Genomic DNA, 22,106 nt, shown 5'->3' with positions numbered 1-22,106 from the left:
TCTGGCCTTCTGGGTAGCCAGAGTTAGCCACAGGCCAAGTAATACTTTAGCGTGTCTTTGGTTGGGGCGAATGAATACGAAAGGAATGAAATAAAATTTGCCCTATGTCATGGGTAAATGTTTATAAACTCCCTTCCTTCGTTTCATTCCTCTCTATGATAGAGATCACAGCTCCAATTCGTGAAAAAATATTTCATTCCTTCATATACTCATTTTTTTCTCAAATCTTATCACAACAATTTTGCACTCATTTAAAAAAAAAATCAAAACTTTCCTTCTACCTCTACTAATTTTTTTTATTTTTTTATTTTTCCACTCCATTTCATTCTCTCCAACCAAACACAACATGTTCTTTGGTTTTGGTTTTGTTCAACCCTAATCACATACGGGCTAAGTACTTTACCATATAAGAATTTAAGAGGCTGTTTGGTTGAGTTTGAATAAAATAATTTATTGCTTAAAATAAGAGTTTAAAGGGTCATTTGGCTGGGTCTAAAAGAAATAATTTATTCTTTAAAATAAAGAAGTGAATTGCAAGTGAAGTGAATTGTAAGTGAAAAGTTGGTTCGAACCTATAAATTATTAAAAGTGTTTAGATCTTGTGACTTATAAATTATTTAGGGATTGTTTGATTCGAGATCTTTAGATATGACATGGATTTCTTCATTCCAAACTCATAGGGTCTCGTTAAAAAAAAAGATATCGTGAACTCATACCTCATGACTCATGAGGTATTTGTTTTTCTTACCCAAACAAGGGGTAAGGTTTCATACATAAGTATGAAAAATCAAAATTTCTTTATATTTTATCAGTATTTATATAATTAGATGTATGTTTTTTATATAAAACTAAATCCACAAACTCAAAAATATATAAGACTATTAATTAAAATAATATTTTAAACTAGTTTAATTAATTAATTAAATCTAAAATATTTGTTACATCATTTAACCAAATATATGATATCAAAAATAATAACTCAATCCTATATTACACTAACTCGATTTTTTATTTAATCTCGTATCATCTGTTGAATCAAACAACCCCTTAAGTTTGAAAATATAGCAAAAGGAAGTACAAAAAGGCTCGGTTTCGTGGGTTTTTTTTTTTTGGCTTCTCGCAGCTCACTATAAATACTTGTAATATTTTGCCAACTATACTCAATAAGCAAAAGCCCACTTCTATTCTAAAAACCGAGAAGTTAGTGTTCCCAAACAGGCACTAAATAATAATAGAATCTTCTGGGGCAACTCAGATAATTAGCATTTCCAAGCTAGGTGTATTTTTAAGCAAGGGAGGCCTTAATGATCCAGAGAAACATACTGTATTTAGGGGTTTGAGGTCGTGCTTCAAACAAACATTACTCAAGAGTCAAGACATATTAAATCAGAACATAATAATAACATTATAATGGAAGATTAAGGATTAAATCACAAGCTTTGCAGATAAACAAACCATTCTGATCCATAAGAAACTTAACCAACTGGAGAAACATCATTCCTAACTTCACATACTTGATACCAGAGTTGTAAAAATAATTCCATAATTATATTAATGAGAGCCTTTAATTTTAGAAATCTCTTCCAGCAGAAATCTAGATTCAGCAGCATAGTCAACTGGAGCAACAGTTCTGACAGTAATTCTTTGCCGCTTCTCGTTGTTGTACTCCTGTGGGACTACGCTCACTCGGAATAGGTGAGGCACCCATGTCGCTTCTTTTAGTTTCATCTGATAAGGAGTTCCATCTTCCTCCTAGAACCACACGAAATCAGTAGTTAGTTACTGAAAATACCACGCGAAATTGAAAATTATCAAACTGAATATTGCATGGGTTACCTGTGATTTTAAGCTGTCGAGCTCTTCTGCAGAGCAGCCAACTACAGTCTCAGCTTGATCGTTGAAAAAAGACAGCATAGCTTCACCACTTGCATCAGCAACTTTAGCAACCATTATATATCTGAGTGAAAAAAGAAGTTTAAAAATCATCACTTGCAGAATTGAGATAAAGTGTACATTAACAGCTTAAAGTATGGAGGAGTTGTCAGACCTCAAATTGCATTGATCGTCATTCTTCTGGCATCCTTCACACCAGAATCCAGATCCGATAGCTTCAGTAACTTTCTTGTTGCACGTCTTGCAAGCTCGATACCACATTGACTGATCTGGCTTGATAAAGCTTATGTAACCCTTGGCACTGAAGAATACAGGCTGCAACACCAATTTACACTCAAAAAACACTTCAAGACTACAATGTTTTCTTTTTCCCTAAATTTTTATATATAGCCAAGTAATTTACTTGTACTCAAGAACTCAGCTAACAGTTATGTACATAGCAGATTAACAGGTCATGAAGCTTTTATTGCTTGAAAAACTAATATTGTTGAAGTACCTTCTCCTCACCCAAGGATGGGTTAGATGTTATGTATGATATGGATACTCTGTCACTGTACATGGATCGACCTCCGCTCTTGGAAGAGGGGCTCAAGCCAGTGCCTACAGAAGCCATTGGACTTTCTTTGCCTTCAGAATCATACCTGTCAAAGACAAATATGAGACACATGATCTACTATCAATAGTAAAGACAAGTCATCACTTGCTGTGTAGCAACTAACCAAGACTTCAGCTTTTTTGATTCGGGTGTCTCTGGATTCACCACAATAACACTTCTGCTTAATGAAGACAAGGACACACCTATAGCATGAACATAAAACTTAATTCTGTTAAGCTTCACACATGTTAAACATTATTGATATAGAAAATTGATAATTACCTTGAAAATCTCCAACTTTTAGAGATTTAATTGCAATTACTGGAGATTGATCAGCAATATCCAACAGTTCTTGTCCAATAGTGGTAGCAAGATCATTCCACAATGACACCACAACAGTCTTCTTACTGTATATAGTGCACCATATTATTCCGACATACATGAAATAACAAAGTTAAACATATTAAAGCTTTTAAGAAGGATATCCCACCTCTCATCTGCAATAGTTATGTCACGCTTTGGAATAGTCTCATTGTTACTTTTTCTCCGAATACTCATCGTAGGAGATACACTTTGCACCACACCAATAACATCTGCAATTGATATAGCATTGACATTTTAAGTTCACTAAAGGTACAATAACTGATATAACTATATATATTGACGGCTCAGAATGTAATTTCATACCAACAAGCTCGGAGTTATTGACATATGGCCCCAACTGATCAATGGGAATAAAATTAAATTTTGTTTCGGGGATGAAAGTTCCTTCTTCACTGGCCTCTTCCACCATTGAATTTTCATTTAATGTCATCTCATAATCATTAGCTACTGTCTTGAACTGCTTGTTAGCAACTCTGAGAGTTCCCTTTGATATATAGTAGGCCTTTCCAAGTTGAAACCTGTCATAAAACTTCTTCGCAGACTCATTGAACATTGTTGCTTGAATTTGTGTGCCCTGCATATATAGCGTCCTCCCACCATTAATATACAGCAAATAAAATTATTAAAGCTGAAGGTGAGAAAAATATAATGATAATTAACACAATATGGCTCTCACATCTTCATCTGTCAACTCGACATTAAAAACACAGCCTTCCCCTCTGGCATTCTTATAGTTGCGCAGGTTTCCTTTGTTTGTAAGCCGAACCTTTATGGTCCAGTTTCCTTGATATGGATTCAAAGAAACAAGTGGATGAACTCTTCGTGACATTCCCATCCGTGCAGAAGGGGCCATACTGAAAATCATAATAAAACAACATTAGTTCCAAACGAAAAGCATATCCACATTTACAAAGCATACAAGTTATCAAAAACATTAGCTACTTGGCCTCAATTTTTGCAGATAATAACAATGTGGTACTCATCATACTCACTTTCCATTCTGTTCATGGAATATTTGTGCAGCTGATTTAGTAAACGTTTCTTGCTTTGGCTTCAAGATGATGTCAGGTCCCTGCATATGACTCTTGACTTTCATGTCCTGTTTGGGCTTCAGCAGAATCCCTGCTTCTTCATTTTTCACAACATCAACAATTTCCGCTTCAAGTGGAGGAGACACAACTTCACATTTTGTCACTATAAGGTACCTGTACAATAGGGACACCACATTAGTTTCCTCTAACTAGGCAATGTCAAGAGACCAAACAAATATCGTAAACTTAACAGGTGTTATCAACATTTCTTACTTTTTGTTCTTTAGAGGGATGTCATTAAGTGTGTAATCAACAATACGAATAAGTCCCAAGTTCTGAATGTTCCCAGAGTTGACTTCAGATGACAAGCTGGAGGGGAACATTCCATCAAGCTTCATCTTCCCATCATTAGCTACAAACCTGAAACAATCAAAAATGCACTTTTACTTGAAAATTACATACAATCAAAAGCCAAATTCAAACCTCAAGATACAACTAGGAACAATCCATTCATAAAAAAATTGTAAATCCACCGACTTGACAATAGTGCTACTCAGTATTTGCAATTCTTTTGAGTGACATAAACATTTTCTAGTCAAAATTCACATCATTTTACTTATACAAGAACAACTCAAGTTAAACCCATCAGTAAACAATGTATCGAGCTGACTGTGCAGGATACCATGTGTGCAGTCCTTGCATCTAATCCTAAAAGTAGAGACAATATTCCTACAAAAAACCGAGTTTGAATAGCATTTGAAAGTGACATCCAGATCAGATCACATTCTGATTTGAACAGACTCATCAAAGTGGTTAAACATGTAAGTATAAATTACAGTCACCCAAAAGAACAATCAGTTTACATATATCATATAAAAATCAAAATGCTTAATAGTAACCACATAAAACTAAAACCCCAATTCAAGCAAAACACTTCATAACTAAACAAACTCAAAACCAACCCATCAAACACAATCACAAATCTAGGCTTTCACATCCATAAATCACTTCAAATCTACAATTAGTCCATCAAATTAACAACTAACTTTCATCTAATTCTCCAAGAATCAGAAAACCCATCAAATAAAACACATGAAAAACACTATATTCACAGCCTCTATCTCACCACTACAAAAATATTATCATAAAAATACATCACTTTATTCAAAAATCAAAGAAACCCATCAATAAAACACATCAAAAACACTAGAGTCACAACCTTTACACCATTTTACATCAAAATCCCCGGAAAAAAAAACAATTTTATACAAAAAAAAATAAAAATACCTGAAACGACTATTGCCGGTAAGCTTAAGATCAAGAACTTGCACGACAATTTCTGGGTAATCATCAGAAGACGAATCTGGAGATGGGTTTGCCATCATTTTCGAGATGGCATCTGGGCTCACCGATTTCATCATTTTTTCTCTCTAAAACTTCACAAAACTCTCTCTTTCTCTCTCTAAAAATGCCCTAGGATGTAAAAATAATTTAGGGTTAAAGAAGACGAAGAATGAACAGATAGAGGCTGTGAATTTGGGGGTACTTGTGGTTGCTGATTTATAATACTACGTATGTTTTTGGCGGGGGGGTGGTTTTTTCAAGATTCGCCTATGTTTTGCCGCGCCTAATATTGTGTGTACAAAGGCGCCTAAAATTAAAATGTTTCAAAACAAATACTAAAAACTTTATGGGTTGCTCGTGGTTTCCTAAACATTTTTGGCTTATTACAAAAATTATTTAGTTTTGAAATATTTATTGATTTATTGATTACGTTTTGATTTGACTAATAATTATCGATTTTTTTCTCAAAATCTCTGATAAATCTTTTTATAAATACTCAGTAATCCAACCGATTAATTTACTGAATTCTCTAATAATGTTTTTCTTCCCGTCTCTTAAACATCTAACATCAATTAATTAATCTTTGTGCCTCGATCTTGCAATGGTGTTGCTCACGGGGTTGCTCAGCTAGCGTTTTCGAAAAATCTGCCGCTCAACTGGGTTGCTCAGCTAGCTTTTCTGAAAAGTCAATAACATAATGACATATTAAAAAATATTTTTTAAAGCATTTCCAATAATTGTATCAATAGATGTTTTTATTATTATAATTTAAACACGGGATAATATGAAAAATTTCAGATTTAAACGAGTAGTAGAGCCATTTATTTGAATTTTCATATTTAACCGATGAAATAGTATGATATAGTATATTATGCGTGAAGCTAATAATACAAGAGTATTTTCTCCAAAAAAAAATAATAATAATAAAGGTATCTCTAAGTCATAAATATAATGAACACCATTTAAAAAATTCAAGAACAAAATCTTATCATTGAATATATCCTTTCAAATTCTTTTACTACCCCCAATCTATCTGGGGTGTATTCGATTAGGATTTTAGTAGATTGTTTTTAATTTATGAATTTTATGGATAGTATGTGATTTTGATTTTATGCGTCGCAGAGTTAATATAGATTCTTTAGGATTGAAGCAGAATACTTCAAAATCTCATCGATTTTGATGTGATTTCAAAATACTTAAAATACACTAAAAAGATATCACAAAATCCATCATTTTGTGAAATTAAAAATCCATCAGCATTTGAATACCATCAGATTTTAATGGATTTTAAACAATCTCAATGGAATACCATCGGATTTTAAAGCATAACTTAAAATTCAGGACGGGTGTATTCGATCGGGATTTTAAAGCGCTTATTTTCATTCATGAAATCCGAGGGTATTCGATTGAGATTGTTTGAAGTCCATTAAAATCTTGGGGGATTCTATTGGGATTTTAAATTGTACTACAAAATCTGATAGTATTTAGTTAGAATTTTAAATTATACTTTAAAATTCAATCGTATTCAATTGGGATTATCTAAAATTGTACCTTCTTGTTAGTAAACACTTTTTTTTTGTCCGAATATGATACCCCTCTTTAATATATATATCCAAAAACGATATAAAATATATATTTTAGAAAAATAAGCACTTAATTCAAGGTCATCAAAGAGGCCACTTGTAAGTTGTGACACATTTAGCCATTCTTTCTTTTTATGCCCACATATCTTAAAGAATGTATTCCATCTGTGGCCAAAGGAGTTTAACTGATAAAGACATTACATTATAAACTATTGGAAAAACTCGATATATTAATAACCATAAATTAATAATTCTCAATAAATTTATATTTTAAAATTATTTTTTCATATTCAACAGAAAGTGTATATTGATCATCGATTAATATAAACTAGCTTTATAGCTCGTGCGAGGCACGTGACTGCTCTAACTTCATTTCTTGTAGATTTTTGTGTCATGTTGGGAAAGTACACACACGTATATATATAGCTGTATTTTTGTCCATTATCATAAGAAAAAATAGACCTATCGACAATTTGGTAAAGGAATAACTTAGATCAACTATTTAACTCCCTCTCGAGGAAAAGTGTTTTTGAAATTTTGAATAAATATTATAAATTACATAAAAATCACAAATTACAAGTTTTTTTTGTTTCTTACGCCACATTTTGAGCAGACAGATAAACAACCAGCATCACTTGAGCAATGACATTATCCTAAAAAAATTGATAAACTACCATGAGATCCACCATACCAACATTAACTTTGAGATATGTTTTAATTTCCAACTCCAAGCATTTTCATAAAAAGAGGTTTTTACTGGACGTATCATGTAAATCTAAATCAACAATAATACCTGGCAAGCTCAATGACGGCCATTGAGTACTCGTAGAGCCACCTTGAATATTGTGACAACCATATCTCATGAAAACCAGTAGTTCAAAAGAACTAATTATACATAGTTCAATTTTTTTTATAAAAAATACTAAATCAAGTGTAGTTTTCAATAAACATATGATAAGTAATAGTGCACCAAGTCAATAAGTATTGTGTGTAATAAAATACCTGAGGGCCTGAGGCATTTGGTTTGACAATGTTGGCACCATTCTTGATATTGAATAGTTCAGAAGTGTTCAAATAGTAGCCATAAAGAGATCATATAAGCCGTCGAGATCTTGCAATCTGTAATTCCACCGCATATTAAATTATTACCTTTACAAAAATGAATATGAGAATTAACACAGACCATGCTCACCAAGGGTTCTTAAACTACCCTAGCTACCAAGTAATAGTGCACCAAGTCAATGATTAAACACAAATGATCGAGAGAACTGGCCATTAGTTATCACTCTGGACCATTTATTCTCTGGGAAGAAGAGCAATGTCAGATTAGTTCAATAGTTGGTCATTAGCTATGCTTTATGTTTTACAGGATAGTGTGCAGTTGTGCTCTACTATACCTACGAGTCATAGTTATATTTAACCGACCGATATAGAGTAGTAGAGCAACATATAGTTTATAACGCATGAAAGTGGTTTCTACAAACAAAATGTGAAATATTGAACCTATAGACTCCACATTTTATTGCATTCTTGACTGATTTTGATATATTTAGATTCAAAATTTTCAGATATTTTATCCTGTCATCAACACATGAGACTGTGAGGGCATGCCAGAAAATTATTTCAAGAGCAAGCCAACTGAATACATATGCCTTCCAAAGTTTTAAATATATGTACATGGAGAACAAAGGAACATAAACCAGTCTACAATTTGTATATAGCTTTCAAAGTTTTACTAACTGGGAGCTTATCAGATAACTAATTATTTGCGTAAACAAACAATAGGGACTAAAGGCCAAATATCATCTCGCCAAAAATGATGATAATCTTTTGGTTCTTGAAGTGTATCAGACTATCAGGCAGAAGATTTAACTTCAAAATTGACAAATGAAAGTCTTATTATTTAAATAGTAGGAAGAATGTCATACATAGATGAGATACGAACGACTTAGTATAAGTCTGACCATGTTTTAGGAATATTACATCTGGTTATATAGTAGTAAAAACAGAGAGAGAACAGCCAAACAGGACAATACCATTGCAAGTTTGCAACCATTCAACCTACTACTCTAACCTAGAGAAGCGTCTATGACAAACTTGTATGAATGTACATACCATAATGTCCAAAGGGAGAGCTGGTGCATATATAAACTTAAGATAAACACTACAAGTTTAACTCTTACTAACCATGTAAGTGTTCCATTCTGGTGCAGATAACATCCCTTGAGAGGGAGGATAAATAACTGGCAAGTAGGTCTGCGGACCTCCTGAATGAGGAGCATACAAGTATGTTGTTTTGGGAAACGACCATGCAAGAAGTCCACCTCCATAAGATAACCAGATGAATCAGTAGATCTGTAATGAAATGGCCCAGTAACAGAAACGGCAGGATCCGGTTGAGGATGATGAAATATGCACGCAATTCCAAACTTATAAGCTCCAGTGCGCATGTAGTAGGCGCATGGCTTCTCATCCTGGATGACTCCAATAAGATATCAATTTCTATTTTGTACAGAACACCTAATGAAACTACATACCCATGACAAAGTATCATTGTGAATTTTTTGTCATGAACCCCCATTATTTTGATAGTTACCCAATCACTTCCGCTTGAATTGAGAGCATATGCCAAGTATTTAGCATCCTTGCTTACTGCATATACACTTAATGCTAATGTTCCATCCTCACTGAGTTCATTCGGGTCAAGCAAAACCTATGGTTGTCCAACCAGCCTATCCTAAAACACTGTAAAAGAACAAGGGGTAGAAAATCAATAAGAAGTTTTTAATTTTGAGTAAAAAATATGGAAAATAATAATATAATTAAGAATCACAAATATTGCTATATAGTCAATTAAACAAAATATTATATAGCATTCAGAATTCAGGATAGATGTTAAGTACCAAATTAAACAGCTAGTTAGGTGTATTTTGAGCAGGCATGCATAGATAGATGCTAGCATTAAAAAATTGATGTACTTGCATATAGAGGACTTTTTGAGCCTGATGACCGGTGTTAAGGAAATAGAAGAACTTGTCGCCTTCCCTAAATGGAGCATCATACTTGGGATAATCACACAATTCTGTAAGCTTTTTTTTGAAGCTTCTCTCTTGTTTCACATTGTTTCAACACCGACTCTGTCAGATCCACCTGCTTTTGGACAAGAAAAACAAGATCATAAATTTACAATCTCAAAAAGGAAAAGGTGTTGAAAAGTTATGCTAATTACAATAATCAAATTGGCATGGTAAAACTAAAAGAAGAGGTTTTGTCTTCTAGAAGTACCACTGCTACTTTAGGTACTGATGTTATCACCTCCCAGGGTTCATTTGAGAACCAAAATTATGGGCTGAAATCCTCTCAGGGTGCTAAACGGATTAGCACAAATGCTCAGCCTTTTCAAGCTCAGGATCGATCACATCATGGCTGAGAGAAAGAGATGAGGAAAACTTACTCAAAGGTTCATTGCTCTCTCTGCTCTAGTCCCTGGCTTGAAGAAGGTATAGTTTGTATTGTGATATATTCAATCCTTTTTATTGGTAAATTTCGCTACAAGATACTGATATTGTCTGTACCCTGCAACAGATGGACAAGGCTTCTGTTCCAAGAGATGTTATCAAGTACTTGAAACAACTTCAAGAAAGAGTGAAGGCCCTTGAGGAGCAAACTCGGAGAAGTCCACAGAATCAGTTGCTTTTGCCAACAATACATCCTCAGATAATCACGCAGCTGGCATTCCTGTTGAAGAGCCCCTGCCAGAAATTTTAGTAAGAATCTCAGATAAGAATATCCTAATAAAAATTCACTGTGAGAAACGAAAAGGAGTCTTAGAAAAAAACCTTGCTGAAATAGAGAAGTTCCAACTCTCGATCGTCAATAGTACTGCCATGACTTTCGGAGCATCTACTCTTGACATATCCATTATTGCTCAAGTAACTTCACAGATGTGAAAATACAGTGCATATTTATAACTGAACTTGCAAGTTTTACATACACATTCGACGTTTTTTAATTTTTTTTCCCGCAAAACTTCAGTTCATACTTCACAGACAAACTCATGATATCATGTCATCCAAATCTTAAGTTTAAAGCTATCCAGGAAAAACTTGTAAAATTAAGTGCAATCCTCAGCAATAATCAATATGTGCCTAACACTCTAATTTCAAAAAAAAAAACAAAACACTTCTAATCATATCCATTGTATCTTCACAGTAATAACCAGACAAAAATTAAGTTGATGAGAATACTCTTCTACTCTAGCATGAGACAGGCCATCAAAATGAACAGGTAAGTACATGATTTAAGTAGACCCAAAAGTTATATGGCCAATCAGAGGTTTTATATAAATTATCAAATGCTTTTGTTTCCAAAATATCCATGAAGATGTCTTTGTAGACTAATAGCTCGCATTCGTGTAAAATCTCTGGTTCCTATTTTCATATACTCGTGCCTGAAGCCGAGAACATCAGATTAGATGGGAAAAAAGAGGCATTTATCAAGAAGATCCATGATTCACTCTTCTTGGAATACTTACCCTGCGGCGGGGTACAACAATCATCGCCGGAGTGACAACATCATTTGGTACAAGCCACCAACAACATAGAGATGATGATTCAGGAGACCAATAATGATTGATCGCCATTAAGAAATGCTTCACAAATCATAATGGTACAAGGAAGAAGAAGGGTCCAAGGATCGATGAATGTATGTGAATAAGATAAATAAATAAGAAAGGGTAATACTGTAATTTCACACGATTTAATTGGCTCACCAAAAACCCATGTTGCAGCATTATATATATAATAGATTTATTTTCACGAGGGTATTAACTTATAGAGATTTTACTGTACCAAGTATAATCATATGCAGAGGCAATTCAAGCAAGAGAAAGATTAGTTATGAATAAATGATGCTGTGATTCTGTGAACAAAGCTGTAATCATCCTGGAGAAATTTGCAGAAAAAAATGCAGCTAAGAAACAAGGTGTCCCGGATCATCTGTCTGAGTGTCTGCATTGTGTAGAGCTTTTTTCACCTTTCCCTCTTACTTCTCTCCCGAGCTCTATTTTTCTCCCCAAATTCTTCGATCCATCCCAGTGTCACTACACTTGATATACCACAGAAGCGCAAAGGCCCCCAGGAGCATAATCACAACGCACAATGCGCGAATTCATTGAAGACAAATAGATATACATATACAAATGATATATAATGTAGAATATTGTCAATTTATAGCTAAGAAGACATTTATTGATCAAGCAACCAAATTCATCATAATATAGATTCAAAGTAGAACAATTTAAAGTCAAACTAACAAAGAATTGCAAAATTAGTCTATTCTTCTTCTCAGCCATCAATATTCACAAAATCAATATCTTCACTAATATGATCCCGATCCTCAACAAAGTCTTCTTCATCATCCTCAAGTTAAATATGTAGATACAAAAATCGTAAATATAATTAAATCAGTATATACAAGATATGTGTATCTTATATATGTGTGTATTTACATGCAAGAATCATATGAGAAGATGAGTTTAATCTTTGTCTCTCGCTCGATATCTCTCATTCTCGTATGCATATCCTGTTTGTATCTATCAGTGGTCGGTTGCTATAAGGTCCATAGAGTTTTTTTTTACTCATTTCCTTTAGAAATGACCCATCTTGCACATTTTGAACTGCGCATAAGCGCTCGAGACGCATAAAAACGAGCACATCACTGAAGGTGCTTCGCATTGCATCTCGCATATGCGCGCTTTTAATAACACTAATCCATCCACTTCTGTATTCCATTTTATTAATCAGAACCAAATAGAGCCTGAGAATTGCAAGGTCAAGGTGCAAATTTTTCTGTCACAATTATTAGTTTGACACATCTCACTACATTCCATCTTTCGCAACCCAACATTGACAAAAGTAACCAAGAAAGCCAGATGAAATATTATTTCTCGTTTTTTTCTCTAGATTCCATAGTATAAAATTAAATTTGTTTTCCACGGATACAGGCAGCAAGAGAAACAACTTCATCTTTCTTATGTTGAATGTCTACATCTGATATGCAAATCACATCATCACAATAATATATGATACAGAAATCTAGATTTATCACAAGTTCAAAAAAGAGCTAAAGGTTGGCACAACAACCAACAATTGATTAGTTGTACAAGTTACATTAGCAGAAGTATTACAGTAATATTCTTAAGACAACTACTGCTTCTAAAACATTATTAAGTTCACAGAACATTGCACAACAAAAACTTCAAGTAATAGCCGAGTCAATAGATAAAACAACACACCTAGCAGAACAGACACGGGAAGAGCAGGCAAAGCTTTCTGATAAAAGGCAAGGAGCACCAGAGTAATGCCAAGTCCGGCTATAATAGCAAGATAGCATGCATACACTGTCATGAAATCGTACATTGCAGCTCTACCAACTAACACACTATAAAAGATGAAGTCCCCGAGTCCCAGCTTGATTGCACCCGATGATCCTAATCCAATTCCCTCCAGAACCAAGTTTTCCGTTTCGACAGCCTGCTGTGCTAAATGCATCTGCACATTAATTCTATGTTCAATTAGCGGTGCAGTAAGCTCAGATATCCCTCTTGATCCCTGCCCCTCCTCGGCATTGACAATACTACCTACAGTTTGACTACTTTCCAGCCTCGAAACAGCATTAACATTCGGAACTACATTGGACCTAGTGGTCATATTCTCATTTAAAGTAGAATCACCACTCCGAGGTTCCCTCCATAACCGTCTTGGAATCACATTTTCCCTCGGTGACAGATCACTAGCCAAAACCGGCCTGGCCTCATAAACCAAAGCTGGAATATCTTCATCCCTAGCCATCGCAAGCTCAACCAAAAGCCTCAATGGCCCCCCAGGCAACAAAACAGCCGCCAGATCATACAACGACATAGCGACCAACAGCATCCAAGTAGTCCACTCAGGCAAAAGCGTAAACCAATAAGCAACCAACATCCCAATCACAACCAAATACCCTTGTGTCACAAAAATCGCCATTTTTGACATAAACACAGCCAAAACCCCCACCACAGTAAAATTAAACAAAACCAACAAAAATGTAACACAATCCACAGGAACACTAAAATACTGATTCAAGAACAGACCAATCTCACCACCCATAAAACCCAACACAAGAAAAGCAGAAAACCCCATGTAATATTTCAAGAAACTAGTACATCTCAAGTAAAAAAGCAGCACCAAAATGAAGGTAACAACAGTGACAACAGCAACAAAAACAAGTGAATTCAAAAGGGCACCTTCAAATTTATCCCAAAATGAATCTGAAGAGTCCTCAGAGTAAGCAATAGTGGCTACACTTGTGATCGATGCAGAAGAAGACTCTGAATTGTTCAAGATTGACACAAGAATCACAACGGAAAACATACAAATTGAAACAGGGGTTATGATTCTCACAATTTCTTCACCTAAAGATTCAATAATGCTTCTGGGTTTGGGGTTTTGAGCCATGATTTCACAGATTCAAGTAATTTGGGTTGAAATATTTCAAAGACACCGTAAAAATTGAAACTTTGTTATGGGATTTTTGTGGGAGGAGAAGTCAGCCTTTGATTGGATAGTGTGGTAGTAGACTACTAGTTGTAGTGTTCTTGTTGTTATAACCTCATACTCGTAATAAATGAAACGGCATCAAAGTTGGAAAAACACAATACTCCCAGTTCTATACTCTCTCCGTCCCGATCAATTATATAGAATTTTCTTTTTCGATGTACCATTTTTAATTTCTATACATTCTTAAAATAGTAATATTTTATAATATTCTCTCCGTCCCAAAATACATGTCACATGGATTTTTTTCACGTAATTTGAGATGCAAAAATAATATACTTCTACATATTATTTTTCAAAATTTCTTTTTCTAAATAAAAATATAGATGTTAAAATTTTGAACTACTTCTCAAAATATGACAAAAATTCTCAAAACATGTAATGATATTCGCGCCCCTCCTCCTCTCCGTCTGTAATTCTCTCGCCTTCGACTCGTGATTTTTTTTAAACGGTGATTTTGAATGGGCTATGTTTCAAAGAAAATTCGAGGATTGGAGCGGGGTCGAAAATTCATGTCTCCCCACTCCGAGCCATGACCCCGATTGTATATACACACATAAATAATAATATATGTACATATAGTATATTATATAAACTATTAAAAATAGATACCATTTATAATATTAAATTTGTAATATTTTTTTATTAAAAAAATAAATTCCCCGAATCCCCGCGGTTGGGGGTGAGCAAAAAACTGATCGGAAACCGAACCGAAATCGGGAAAAATTAGTTAAAACCGAACCGTAAAAACCGAAACCGAAAAATTTAAATTGAACCGTTTTAATTGGTTCGGTTCCGATTATATTGCAAAACTGAACCGAAAAAATTGAATCGAACCGATTATTAAAATGAATAATGAGATATAATTTTATATAACTATTATAATTTATATAATAAATATTTGTAACTTTTTAACAAAATATATATGCAAATCAGAAACCCTGAGTAAATGGAATTTTTCAATAACAACTGTTGGAAGGAAATGTTGTTTGTGGGGATATGTTCTTTTCTAATAACAGTTTTTGTTTCACTTTCTCCACTATTACTATATGACTTGTTACATGGACGTATCTAGGATTTCGAACTCATGGGATCAAAATTTCCAAGATTTTAAACTAAATTATAAAACAGATTTTTTCCCCTTGATTGGAGTTCTTTTGCTTTGTAAAAATGCATGGAAAACAGGGGAGGGGGCTGCTTAGCAGCGTGTTCCTAGACAACAAAAGCCTTGGCTGAGCAAATATGTTCAAAAATGCAACATGCAGGAATAGAACCATGGCAACTCTAATATCCAACTCCCTCCTCAACCATGGGGGCAAGGATGTATTTAGCAATACTTTCGTACTGAAATATACTGAATACTAAACAATCTACTGGGGGCAAGTACCCCCACTGCCCCCAGTGAAGATACGTCCCTGGCTTGTTAATTACTCAAAACGCGGAACAAAAGATACTACATTGCAGGGTGCAATTTTAGTAAGGAGCTTAGTTCTTTGCAACATTACTGAATTTTAGTGGCATTTATCTGCTTGGTTAATTATTGTTTCTGGTAGGGGTGTTCATGGGTTTCAATACCCGACCTAACCGACCCTAACTGACTCTAACCCAACCCCAAAAAAATAAAATCGAAAATTAATTGGGTTAAAAATTATAAAAACCGAACTAAATGGGTTGGGTTATGGTTTTATTAATTTTTAGCCGACCCAACCCAACCCGACATTTAATTAAGCATTTACATAGAACATAGGACACTTATATTATCTATTTTGAAAGCACACTTGTTTTATGACTTATGAATTGTAGTGTACAACCGTGCTAGGACTGTTGAAACATGCATTTATTTTTTTGTTTTATAGCATGACACGAGAGATTGATTGGAGGCTTATAACATGAGAGATTGATTGGAGACTTATTACAGCATTATAAATTAGAACACACTAGTTAGAGAGATTGATGGAAGCTTATTACAACATTATAAATTAGAACACACTAGTTTAAAGAAAACAATCCTTGATGTGAAGGTTTGCTCCTTATCATTTTAACTTCCCTTTTTTATACAAGTTAGTCTGCAAGGACGTTGCTGAACGTAAGAAGGGTATTTTAGCCGACCCAAACCGAACAAAACTCTAATTGACCCAAATCGATAAAATTTAAACCGAAATTTAATTGGGTTAAAAATTATTAAAATCGAATAAAATAGGTTGGGTTAGGACTTAGGGTTTTGGGTAAAACCGACCCATGAAGACCCCTAGTTTCTAGATTACAGGCTTCAATTTGTCTCCATATAATTTTTCTAGTTGTCGATTTTGTAACCGAAACTGAGCCGATTATAACCAAATCGGGTTTTCAAAACCGAATCCGAACCAGCGGCTACGGTTTTCGATTTTAAAAACCAAGGATATATGGTTGCGGTTCCGGTTTCAGCCGGAAATCGAGCCGAACCGGCCCATACTCTCCCTTGCCCGCGGTGATCCCGTTCCCCGTTTGGGACGGGGATCGTGGATGAAAAGAATTCTCGTTCGAGGTTCGGGGCATGGTCGGAGAATGATATTGAATTCGGGATCGGGGCAAGGATAACACTCCTTAACCCGAAGTGCCCCGTGCCAATCCCTACTTATTTCTTACGCACCGTTAGAACAAGTCCAACAATATCTTATTAAGTTAAGTGCCTTATAAATATAATTAAAAATAATGTTATAGTGATTCAGGACCTCTTGATGTATCAACTCCAACAACATGCCTTATTATTGCGCCTTTTTCTAAAATAGTAATACATTTAAATTATTATTGGAGGAAAATGAAAAAGAGAGAGAAGAAAGATGTGTTGAAATGAAAAAAAAAGCTAATTTCTTATCGATAAGAATGATTTAGGGCATGCATAGTGGTGGCTAAAAAATAAGACGCTTGTTAAATGTTCTAGTATTTGAAGGCACCACTATGACATTATTGGAGCAGTCATTTTCTTCAAATGTCTTAAATTTTGATTCAAGACATCAATTTAAGGATGTTAGACTTTTTCATATTTGTCATGAAGTATTCTTATCAAGAATATGTTAACTTCCCTCTATTTCAATCCATCTCTCTGCTCTCAACTTTTTCCTTCCCTTCAATAATAATTTAAATATATTATTTTTTTTTAATATTAAGACATAACTATAAAACATGTTGATGAAGATTACAATATTTTTATAGGGTCATGTTCAAAAGAGAACCATTAAAGGGAACCCAGAGAAGCATTACCTTATTTCTAATATTAGTTAGGGCTCTACAGCAGAACTGCACATGAAAAAAAATGTCTTATTTATGTATTATATTTTGAAATTACTTCTGAACACACACAACGGTGCAAAAAAACAACAACATATATTTAGATTTAGATTCTGAAAATCTATGTAAAATATAGGGTTCTGCAGTAGAACCTTAGTGGTTCTATGATTCTATTTTAAGTATTGGTTCCCTCTAAAGCGTAGCCTTATTTTTATAATATACTTATAAAACATTTGATTGGAAAGCCCGAACCCTATTTTTCTCTCCTCTATGGTTTTCTTTTGCTTAGCTGCCGTCGGAGATTCCACCGGATCTCTACCGGTGGAAAGCCCCAAAACCTTTTATTTTCTTTGTGTTTTCTTCCTTATTTCAATAAAACTTTTTTGACATTAATTTGTTTTTTTTTCGGATCTAAGGATTTAAAGCCTTTTCTGATTTGACCTACTTTTATTAGATCTCAATTCCACGAAGATACGGATTTCTCATTTTTTTCCGGTGATTTTATTCTTGAAAGTGGTCCGAATTATCTTGTTTTTATAGTTTGTTCCCCAGATATAAGAATTGTCTTGGTTTAACTAATATTTCATTTACGCATTTGGTTGCTAGTCTGTCACGTTTGGTTTTGATTTTTTTGTTGTCTTACCATTTGTATGAGTTTTGTTATTTTCTCACCGTTTGTGTAAGTATGATGCTTGATTTAGTAAAAGTTGGGGGATTGCATTCTCAGTCGATAGCTCAAACTGGTGGCGGAAGCGAAAGTGGCGAAATATGTGTATATATATTATCTTCAACAAATCACGTGATTTTATCTCCAAAAAAAATGAATTAATCAATGATTGTTTTTGTGTTTTGTTCGTTCGCCGCGACGTTTATGTAATTGCCGTATGACTTTTTATTATTGAATTAACTCATTTATCGAAAAAACATTTGATTGGACATTATTGTAATATATTAAGTATCATAACGAGGGTTGGTGTATTGATGTACACCAATATTTGTGTTGTAATTATGAAAAATAAGCTAAATGATTGAATGTTTTGTTTAAAGTTTGATCTATGCATAAATCTTAAAAATGATACGCGATCCAAATTAAATTTAAACAATTATAATTGTAACTAAATTTTAGGTATCTATTTACTATTTTTTATTAAAGTTTTTTTTTTGACAATTTTATTATAGTTAAAATATGCAACTATACAAAAGGAAAGTCTATCGTATATTCGTATCCCCAACATGTACCTAGACATCCAACGGCTGAAATCTCATAAAAGAATCCAACGGCGACTACATGTTCTATCACTTTGTATATAATAAGTCCATTTCTCAGTACCCTTAAACCCCTTTTACTATCAGAAGCTTTGTCTAGGGTTTTACATCTGCAGCTCTCTCTTCACAAACCACCAAAACCCAAAGGTATTTTCACTCATTTCACTTATTTTAACATACCCGTATAGCCCTTCTTCACATATAATATATACAGATGATTTATACATAGTTCTTTGTATGTAAAGAATAAAGATTGTATCTTTCTTATGGTTCTTGATTCTTATGTTCTTTTTGGTCTATGATAAAAATTGTTAATTTAATTCATATTGTTGATCTGGGTGTTTGATTTCCCATGTTTTTATCATTTTCCTTTAGTCTGTTTCAAGAATTAGTGGTTGTTATGTGTTAAGAAGCTGAGTTGATAGAATGATAGATAGCCTTGTTATGTTAAAGTAAAGATTTTTATTGCAAGGAGGATGAAATAACTGTGAAAGATGGTAACTTTTCAGGGTTTTGTTAGATCTGTAATTGAACAGGGTGCCTTTTGTTTAAAACATGAGTTAGGTTGGCACTCGTTTGGTTACCTTTGGCAAGATTAATATTAGCTCAATTAACAATATACATTAGATTAAAAAGCTTGTTTAGTCTTGTGATAAGCTTGAAAATTCTTTAAGGGTTTGCTTAAAGTTTAGGTTTTATGTGTGTATTCCAATTTTTTCCGGCTAAAGCATCTAATGTTATGCATAAATGGCTGGTACAATACTTAATACGTGTCTACTCATTCCACTTAGTGTTTTTTGTTTCAAAGAAGTCTTTAATATGTCGAGTCATTGGCCTCAATATGTCGAGTCGTTGACTTATTGTTAGTAGAATGATTTCAAAAACATTTCACCATATAGTTGACCCCAATTTCTATTCTATATAGCCTATGTGTTTCTTTTAAGTCTGTTTGGATATTGTTTAGCTTGTACCTATTGCATATCTCTAAGTAAGATTATACACTGATAGTGTTTTGTATTTTAGGTTAAAGCTATGACTTTTTTCAGCAAAGCTGGGAGTCTACTAAGGCAGAATCTGTGTAACAAGCACGTTAGCATAGAAGGGTCTGCATCCAACCTCTCCATCTTCCAATTGATAAGACATGCGTCAAACAAAGTATTTGTTGGAGGTAACTAATGGTTCATCACAATCTAGAGTTTATTATGGTCTGGTTTGTGGAACTATAGTTGAAGTTTCTGGTCTTGATCGTTGCAGGCCTCCCTTATTCAACTGATGATGTGTTTTTGAGAGAGACTTTTCAGAAGTATGGAGAAGTTGTAGATGGTAAGCTATGAAGTTATTGATTGAGTCTTTTAGCCTTGTCACTCCTTGTTACATGAATAAATTGAGGCTTTGAGCTCACACTATAGCTTGTCTCGCATGCACACTTGGTTTATTATATTGACTGTCATTTAGTTCTGAATCTCCAAAGTGATTACTGAATACATTTTACCTCTAGCAATATGTCTAGATGAACGTATGTATGTCCATGTTACACCTGGTCTGGTTCTGCTCTTTTGCAAGGCCTTGTTTTATTTTGTTAGCATCTGTTTATCAACTAATTGGAATGTTCAATACCATTTTGAGGTTCATATAAGCTATCATCTTTTAAAGATCACTTTCTTTTTTATTTCTTGCAGCAAGAGTTATAACAGATAGGGATACTGGCAATTCCAAAGGGTTTGGCTTTGTTACATACAACACAGTGGAGGATGCTAACAGTGCTATTCAGGCCTTAGATGCTACGGTGTGTATAATTATTCCCTGTTATAATCTTTGTCGAATGGTATTTACTAAAGATGCATATGCTTTCTTGGTTCTGATGCTTCACCATTGTTTCCTTCAAAAACTCTTTATCCAGGACCTTCAGGGCCGCACTATATCAGTGAGGGAGGCAAATGAGAGGCCACGAAGCACTGGATTTGGCGGTGGTGGCGGCTACGGTGGAGGTGGATATGGTGGAGGCGGAGGCTACGGTAGGGGAGGCGGTGGATATGGTAACGATGGAGGTGGATATGGCAACTCTGGCGGTTATGGCAGTGGTGGAGGTGGATATGGCAACTCTGGCGGTTATGGCAGTGGTGGTGGTGGTGGGTATGGGAACAATGCCAACTACGGTAACGGAGGAGGCAACTATGCTGGTGGTAGTTTTGGAACTGAAAGCAGCAATTATGGTAGTGGGAGCAATGTTGGTTTCGGAAATGATGGTCAGAACTTTGGTGCTGCAGGTGGGGTTGGCTCTACTGGTAGCAATGATTATGGTGCTAGTGCTGGTTTCGGCGGAAACACAAATTTTGGCAATCAATTCGGGAATAGTGAAGCCAGCAACATACCCGCTGCCGGTCAGGCTTTTAGCCAGAGTGATCCACTCGAAGGGAACTTCAAGGATGACATTGACAACACTGGTGCTTTTGCCAGCAGGTCGTAGAGTGTATTCCCAGGAAAAAGCTTTCTTTTGAGAAAATAAGCCTATTATTTTGACTCAACAGATGGTTCCTTATGAATTTCGTATATCCTGAATTTTACTTGGAGAACAATTCTGTTTCAGTTGGGTATTATGAATTTTGGCATGGTTTATAAAGCATTATGTGTTTTACTATCATTCTTTACTATCATTCTTCATATCGACTTGGTTATTGCAGACTGAATAGCCTGCATAAAAGCTTTTGGTTCATGATTGTTATTCATTTATGTTTTTGGTTGTCGAAAGAGCTGGCCTTTGATTTGAGAAGTTACTTATTGTTTATAAATAATGAGTTGTCGATGAAAACTAATTCTGAATTTCGCTTTGGAAGAAATTCTGTTTCAGTCGGGTATTATGAATTCTGGCATGGTTTATGAAGCATTGTGTGTTTCATTCTCATTATTCAAATCGACTTGGCTATTGCAGACTGTGAATTGCCTGAATAGCCTGCAATACTGATCGTAAAAGCCTTTCGAACTGGTCAAAAAAGTGTGATTGTTATTCATTTATGTTTGGTTTTATTGAAAGAGCTAAGCCGTGCAATACTGATCCTAAAACCTTTCGTTCATGATTTTTACAATTTATATTTGGTTGTACTCGAGTCTTTTATTTAAGAAATTACTTATTGCTTGTAATAGCAAGTTA

At 34.6% G+C, this 22,106-nt stretch overlaps 3 protein-coding genes across 4 annotated transcripts; 1 reads left to right on the top strand and 2 right to left on the bottom strand.

Moving 5' to 3' along the window:
* Positions 1–1,381: 1,381 nt before the first annotated feature.
* LOC108228149 (replication protein A 70 kDa DNA-binding subunit B) lies at positions 1,382–5,455 on the bottom strand. Its single transcript, XM_017403649.2, has 12 exons — positions 5,191–5,455; positions 4,177–4,323; positions 3,865–4,077; positions 3,549–3,726; positions 3,176–3,446; positions 2,979–3,081; positions 2,771–2,895; positions 2,613–2,691; positions 2,390–2,534; positions 2,048–2,208; positions 1,837–1,957; positions 1,382–1,752 (listed from the first exon to the last, which is right to left on the bottom strand). The coding sequence occupies exons 1-12, from the start codon at positions 5,322–5,324 to the stop codon at positions 1,552–1,554; spliced, it is 1,878 nt and encodes a 625-aa protein (XP_017259138.1). The 5' UTR covers positions 5,325–5,455; the 3' UTR covers positions 1,382–1,551.
* A 7,475-nt stretch (positions 5,456–12,930) lies between these two features.
* On the bottom strand, positions 12,931–14,523 carry LOC108228150 (presenilin-like protein At2g29900). The gene has a single exon (XM_017403651.2). The coding sequence runs from the start codon at positions 14,324–14,326 to the stop codon at positions 13,046–13,048; it is 1,281 nt and encodes a 426-aa protein (XP_017259140.1). The 5' UTR covers positions 14,327–14,523; the 3' UTR covers positions 12,931–13,045.
* A 4,459-nt stretch (positions 14,524–18,982) lies between these two features.
* On the top strand, positions 18,983–21,599 carry LOC108224387 (glycine-rich RNA-binding protein 10). 2 transcript variants are annotated; one of them, XM_017398983.2, is made up of 5 exons: positions 18,983–19,105; positions 19,982–20,126; positions 20,213–20,281; positions 20,638–20,744; positions 20,859–21,599. In XM_017398983.2, the coding sequence occupies exons 2-5, from the start codon at positions 19,991–19,993 to the stop codon at positions 21,423–21,425; spliced, it is 879 nt and encodes a 292-aa protein (XP_017254472.1). In that variant the 5' UTR covers positions 18,983–19,105; positions 19,982–19,990; the 3' UTR covers positions 21,426–21,599. The 2 variants fall into 2 exon arrangements, with proteins under 2 accessions (XP_017254472.1, XP_063936309.1); XM_064080239.1 differs by having other exon boundaries at positions 19,050–19,105; positions 19,967–20,126.
* The last annotated feature ends 507 nt before the right edge of the window (positions 21,600–22,106 follow it).

The sequence above is a fragment of the Daucus carota genome, chromosome 6 (assembly GCF_001625215.2).
Source record: "Daucus carota subsp. sativus chromosome 6, DH1 v3.0, whole genome shotgun sequence".
Classification (NCBI taxonomy): Eukaryota; Viridiplantae; Streptophyta; class Magnoliopsida; order Apiales; family Apiaceae; genus Daucus; species Daucus carota.
The sequence above is the reverse complement of the archived record's forward strand: the minus strand, read 5'-3'. Positions and strand labels throughout refer to the sequence as shown.

Coding starts and splice junctions, on each gene's coding strand:
- LOC108228149 (XM_017403649.2), bottom strand. CDS start 5,324: ATGATGAAATCGGTGAGCCCAGATGCCATCTCGAAAATGATGGCAAAC. Junction 4,324..5,190: donor ACCGGCAATAGTCGTTTCAG/GTATTTTTATTT, acceptor TGATTGTTTCAG/GTTTGTAGCTAATGATGGGA. Junction 3,727..3,864: donor TTCCATGAACAGAATGGAAA/GTGAGTATGATG, acceptor TATGATTTTCAG/TATGGCCCCTTCTGCACGGA.
- LOC108228150 (XM_017403651.2), bottom strand. CDS start 14,326: ATGGCTCAAAACCCCAAACCCAGAAGCATTATTGAATCTTTAGGTGAA.
- LOC108224387 (XM_017398983.2), top strand. CDS start 19,991: ATGACTTTTTTCAGCAAAGCTGGGAGTCTACTAAGGCAGAATCTGTGT. Junction 20,127..20,212: donor AAACAAAGTATTTGTTGGAG/GTAACTAATGGT, acceptor TGATCGTTGCAG/GCCTCCCTTATTCAACTGAT. Junction 20,282..20,637: donor GTATGGAGAAGTTGTAGATG/GTAAGCTATGAA, acceptor TATTTCTTGCAG/CAAGAGTTATAACAGATAGG.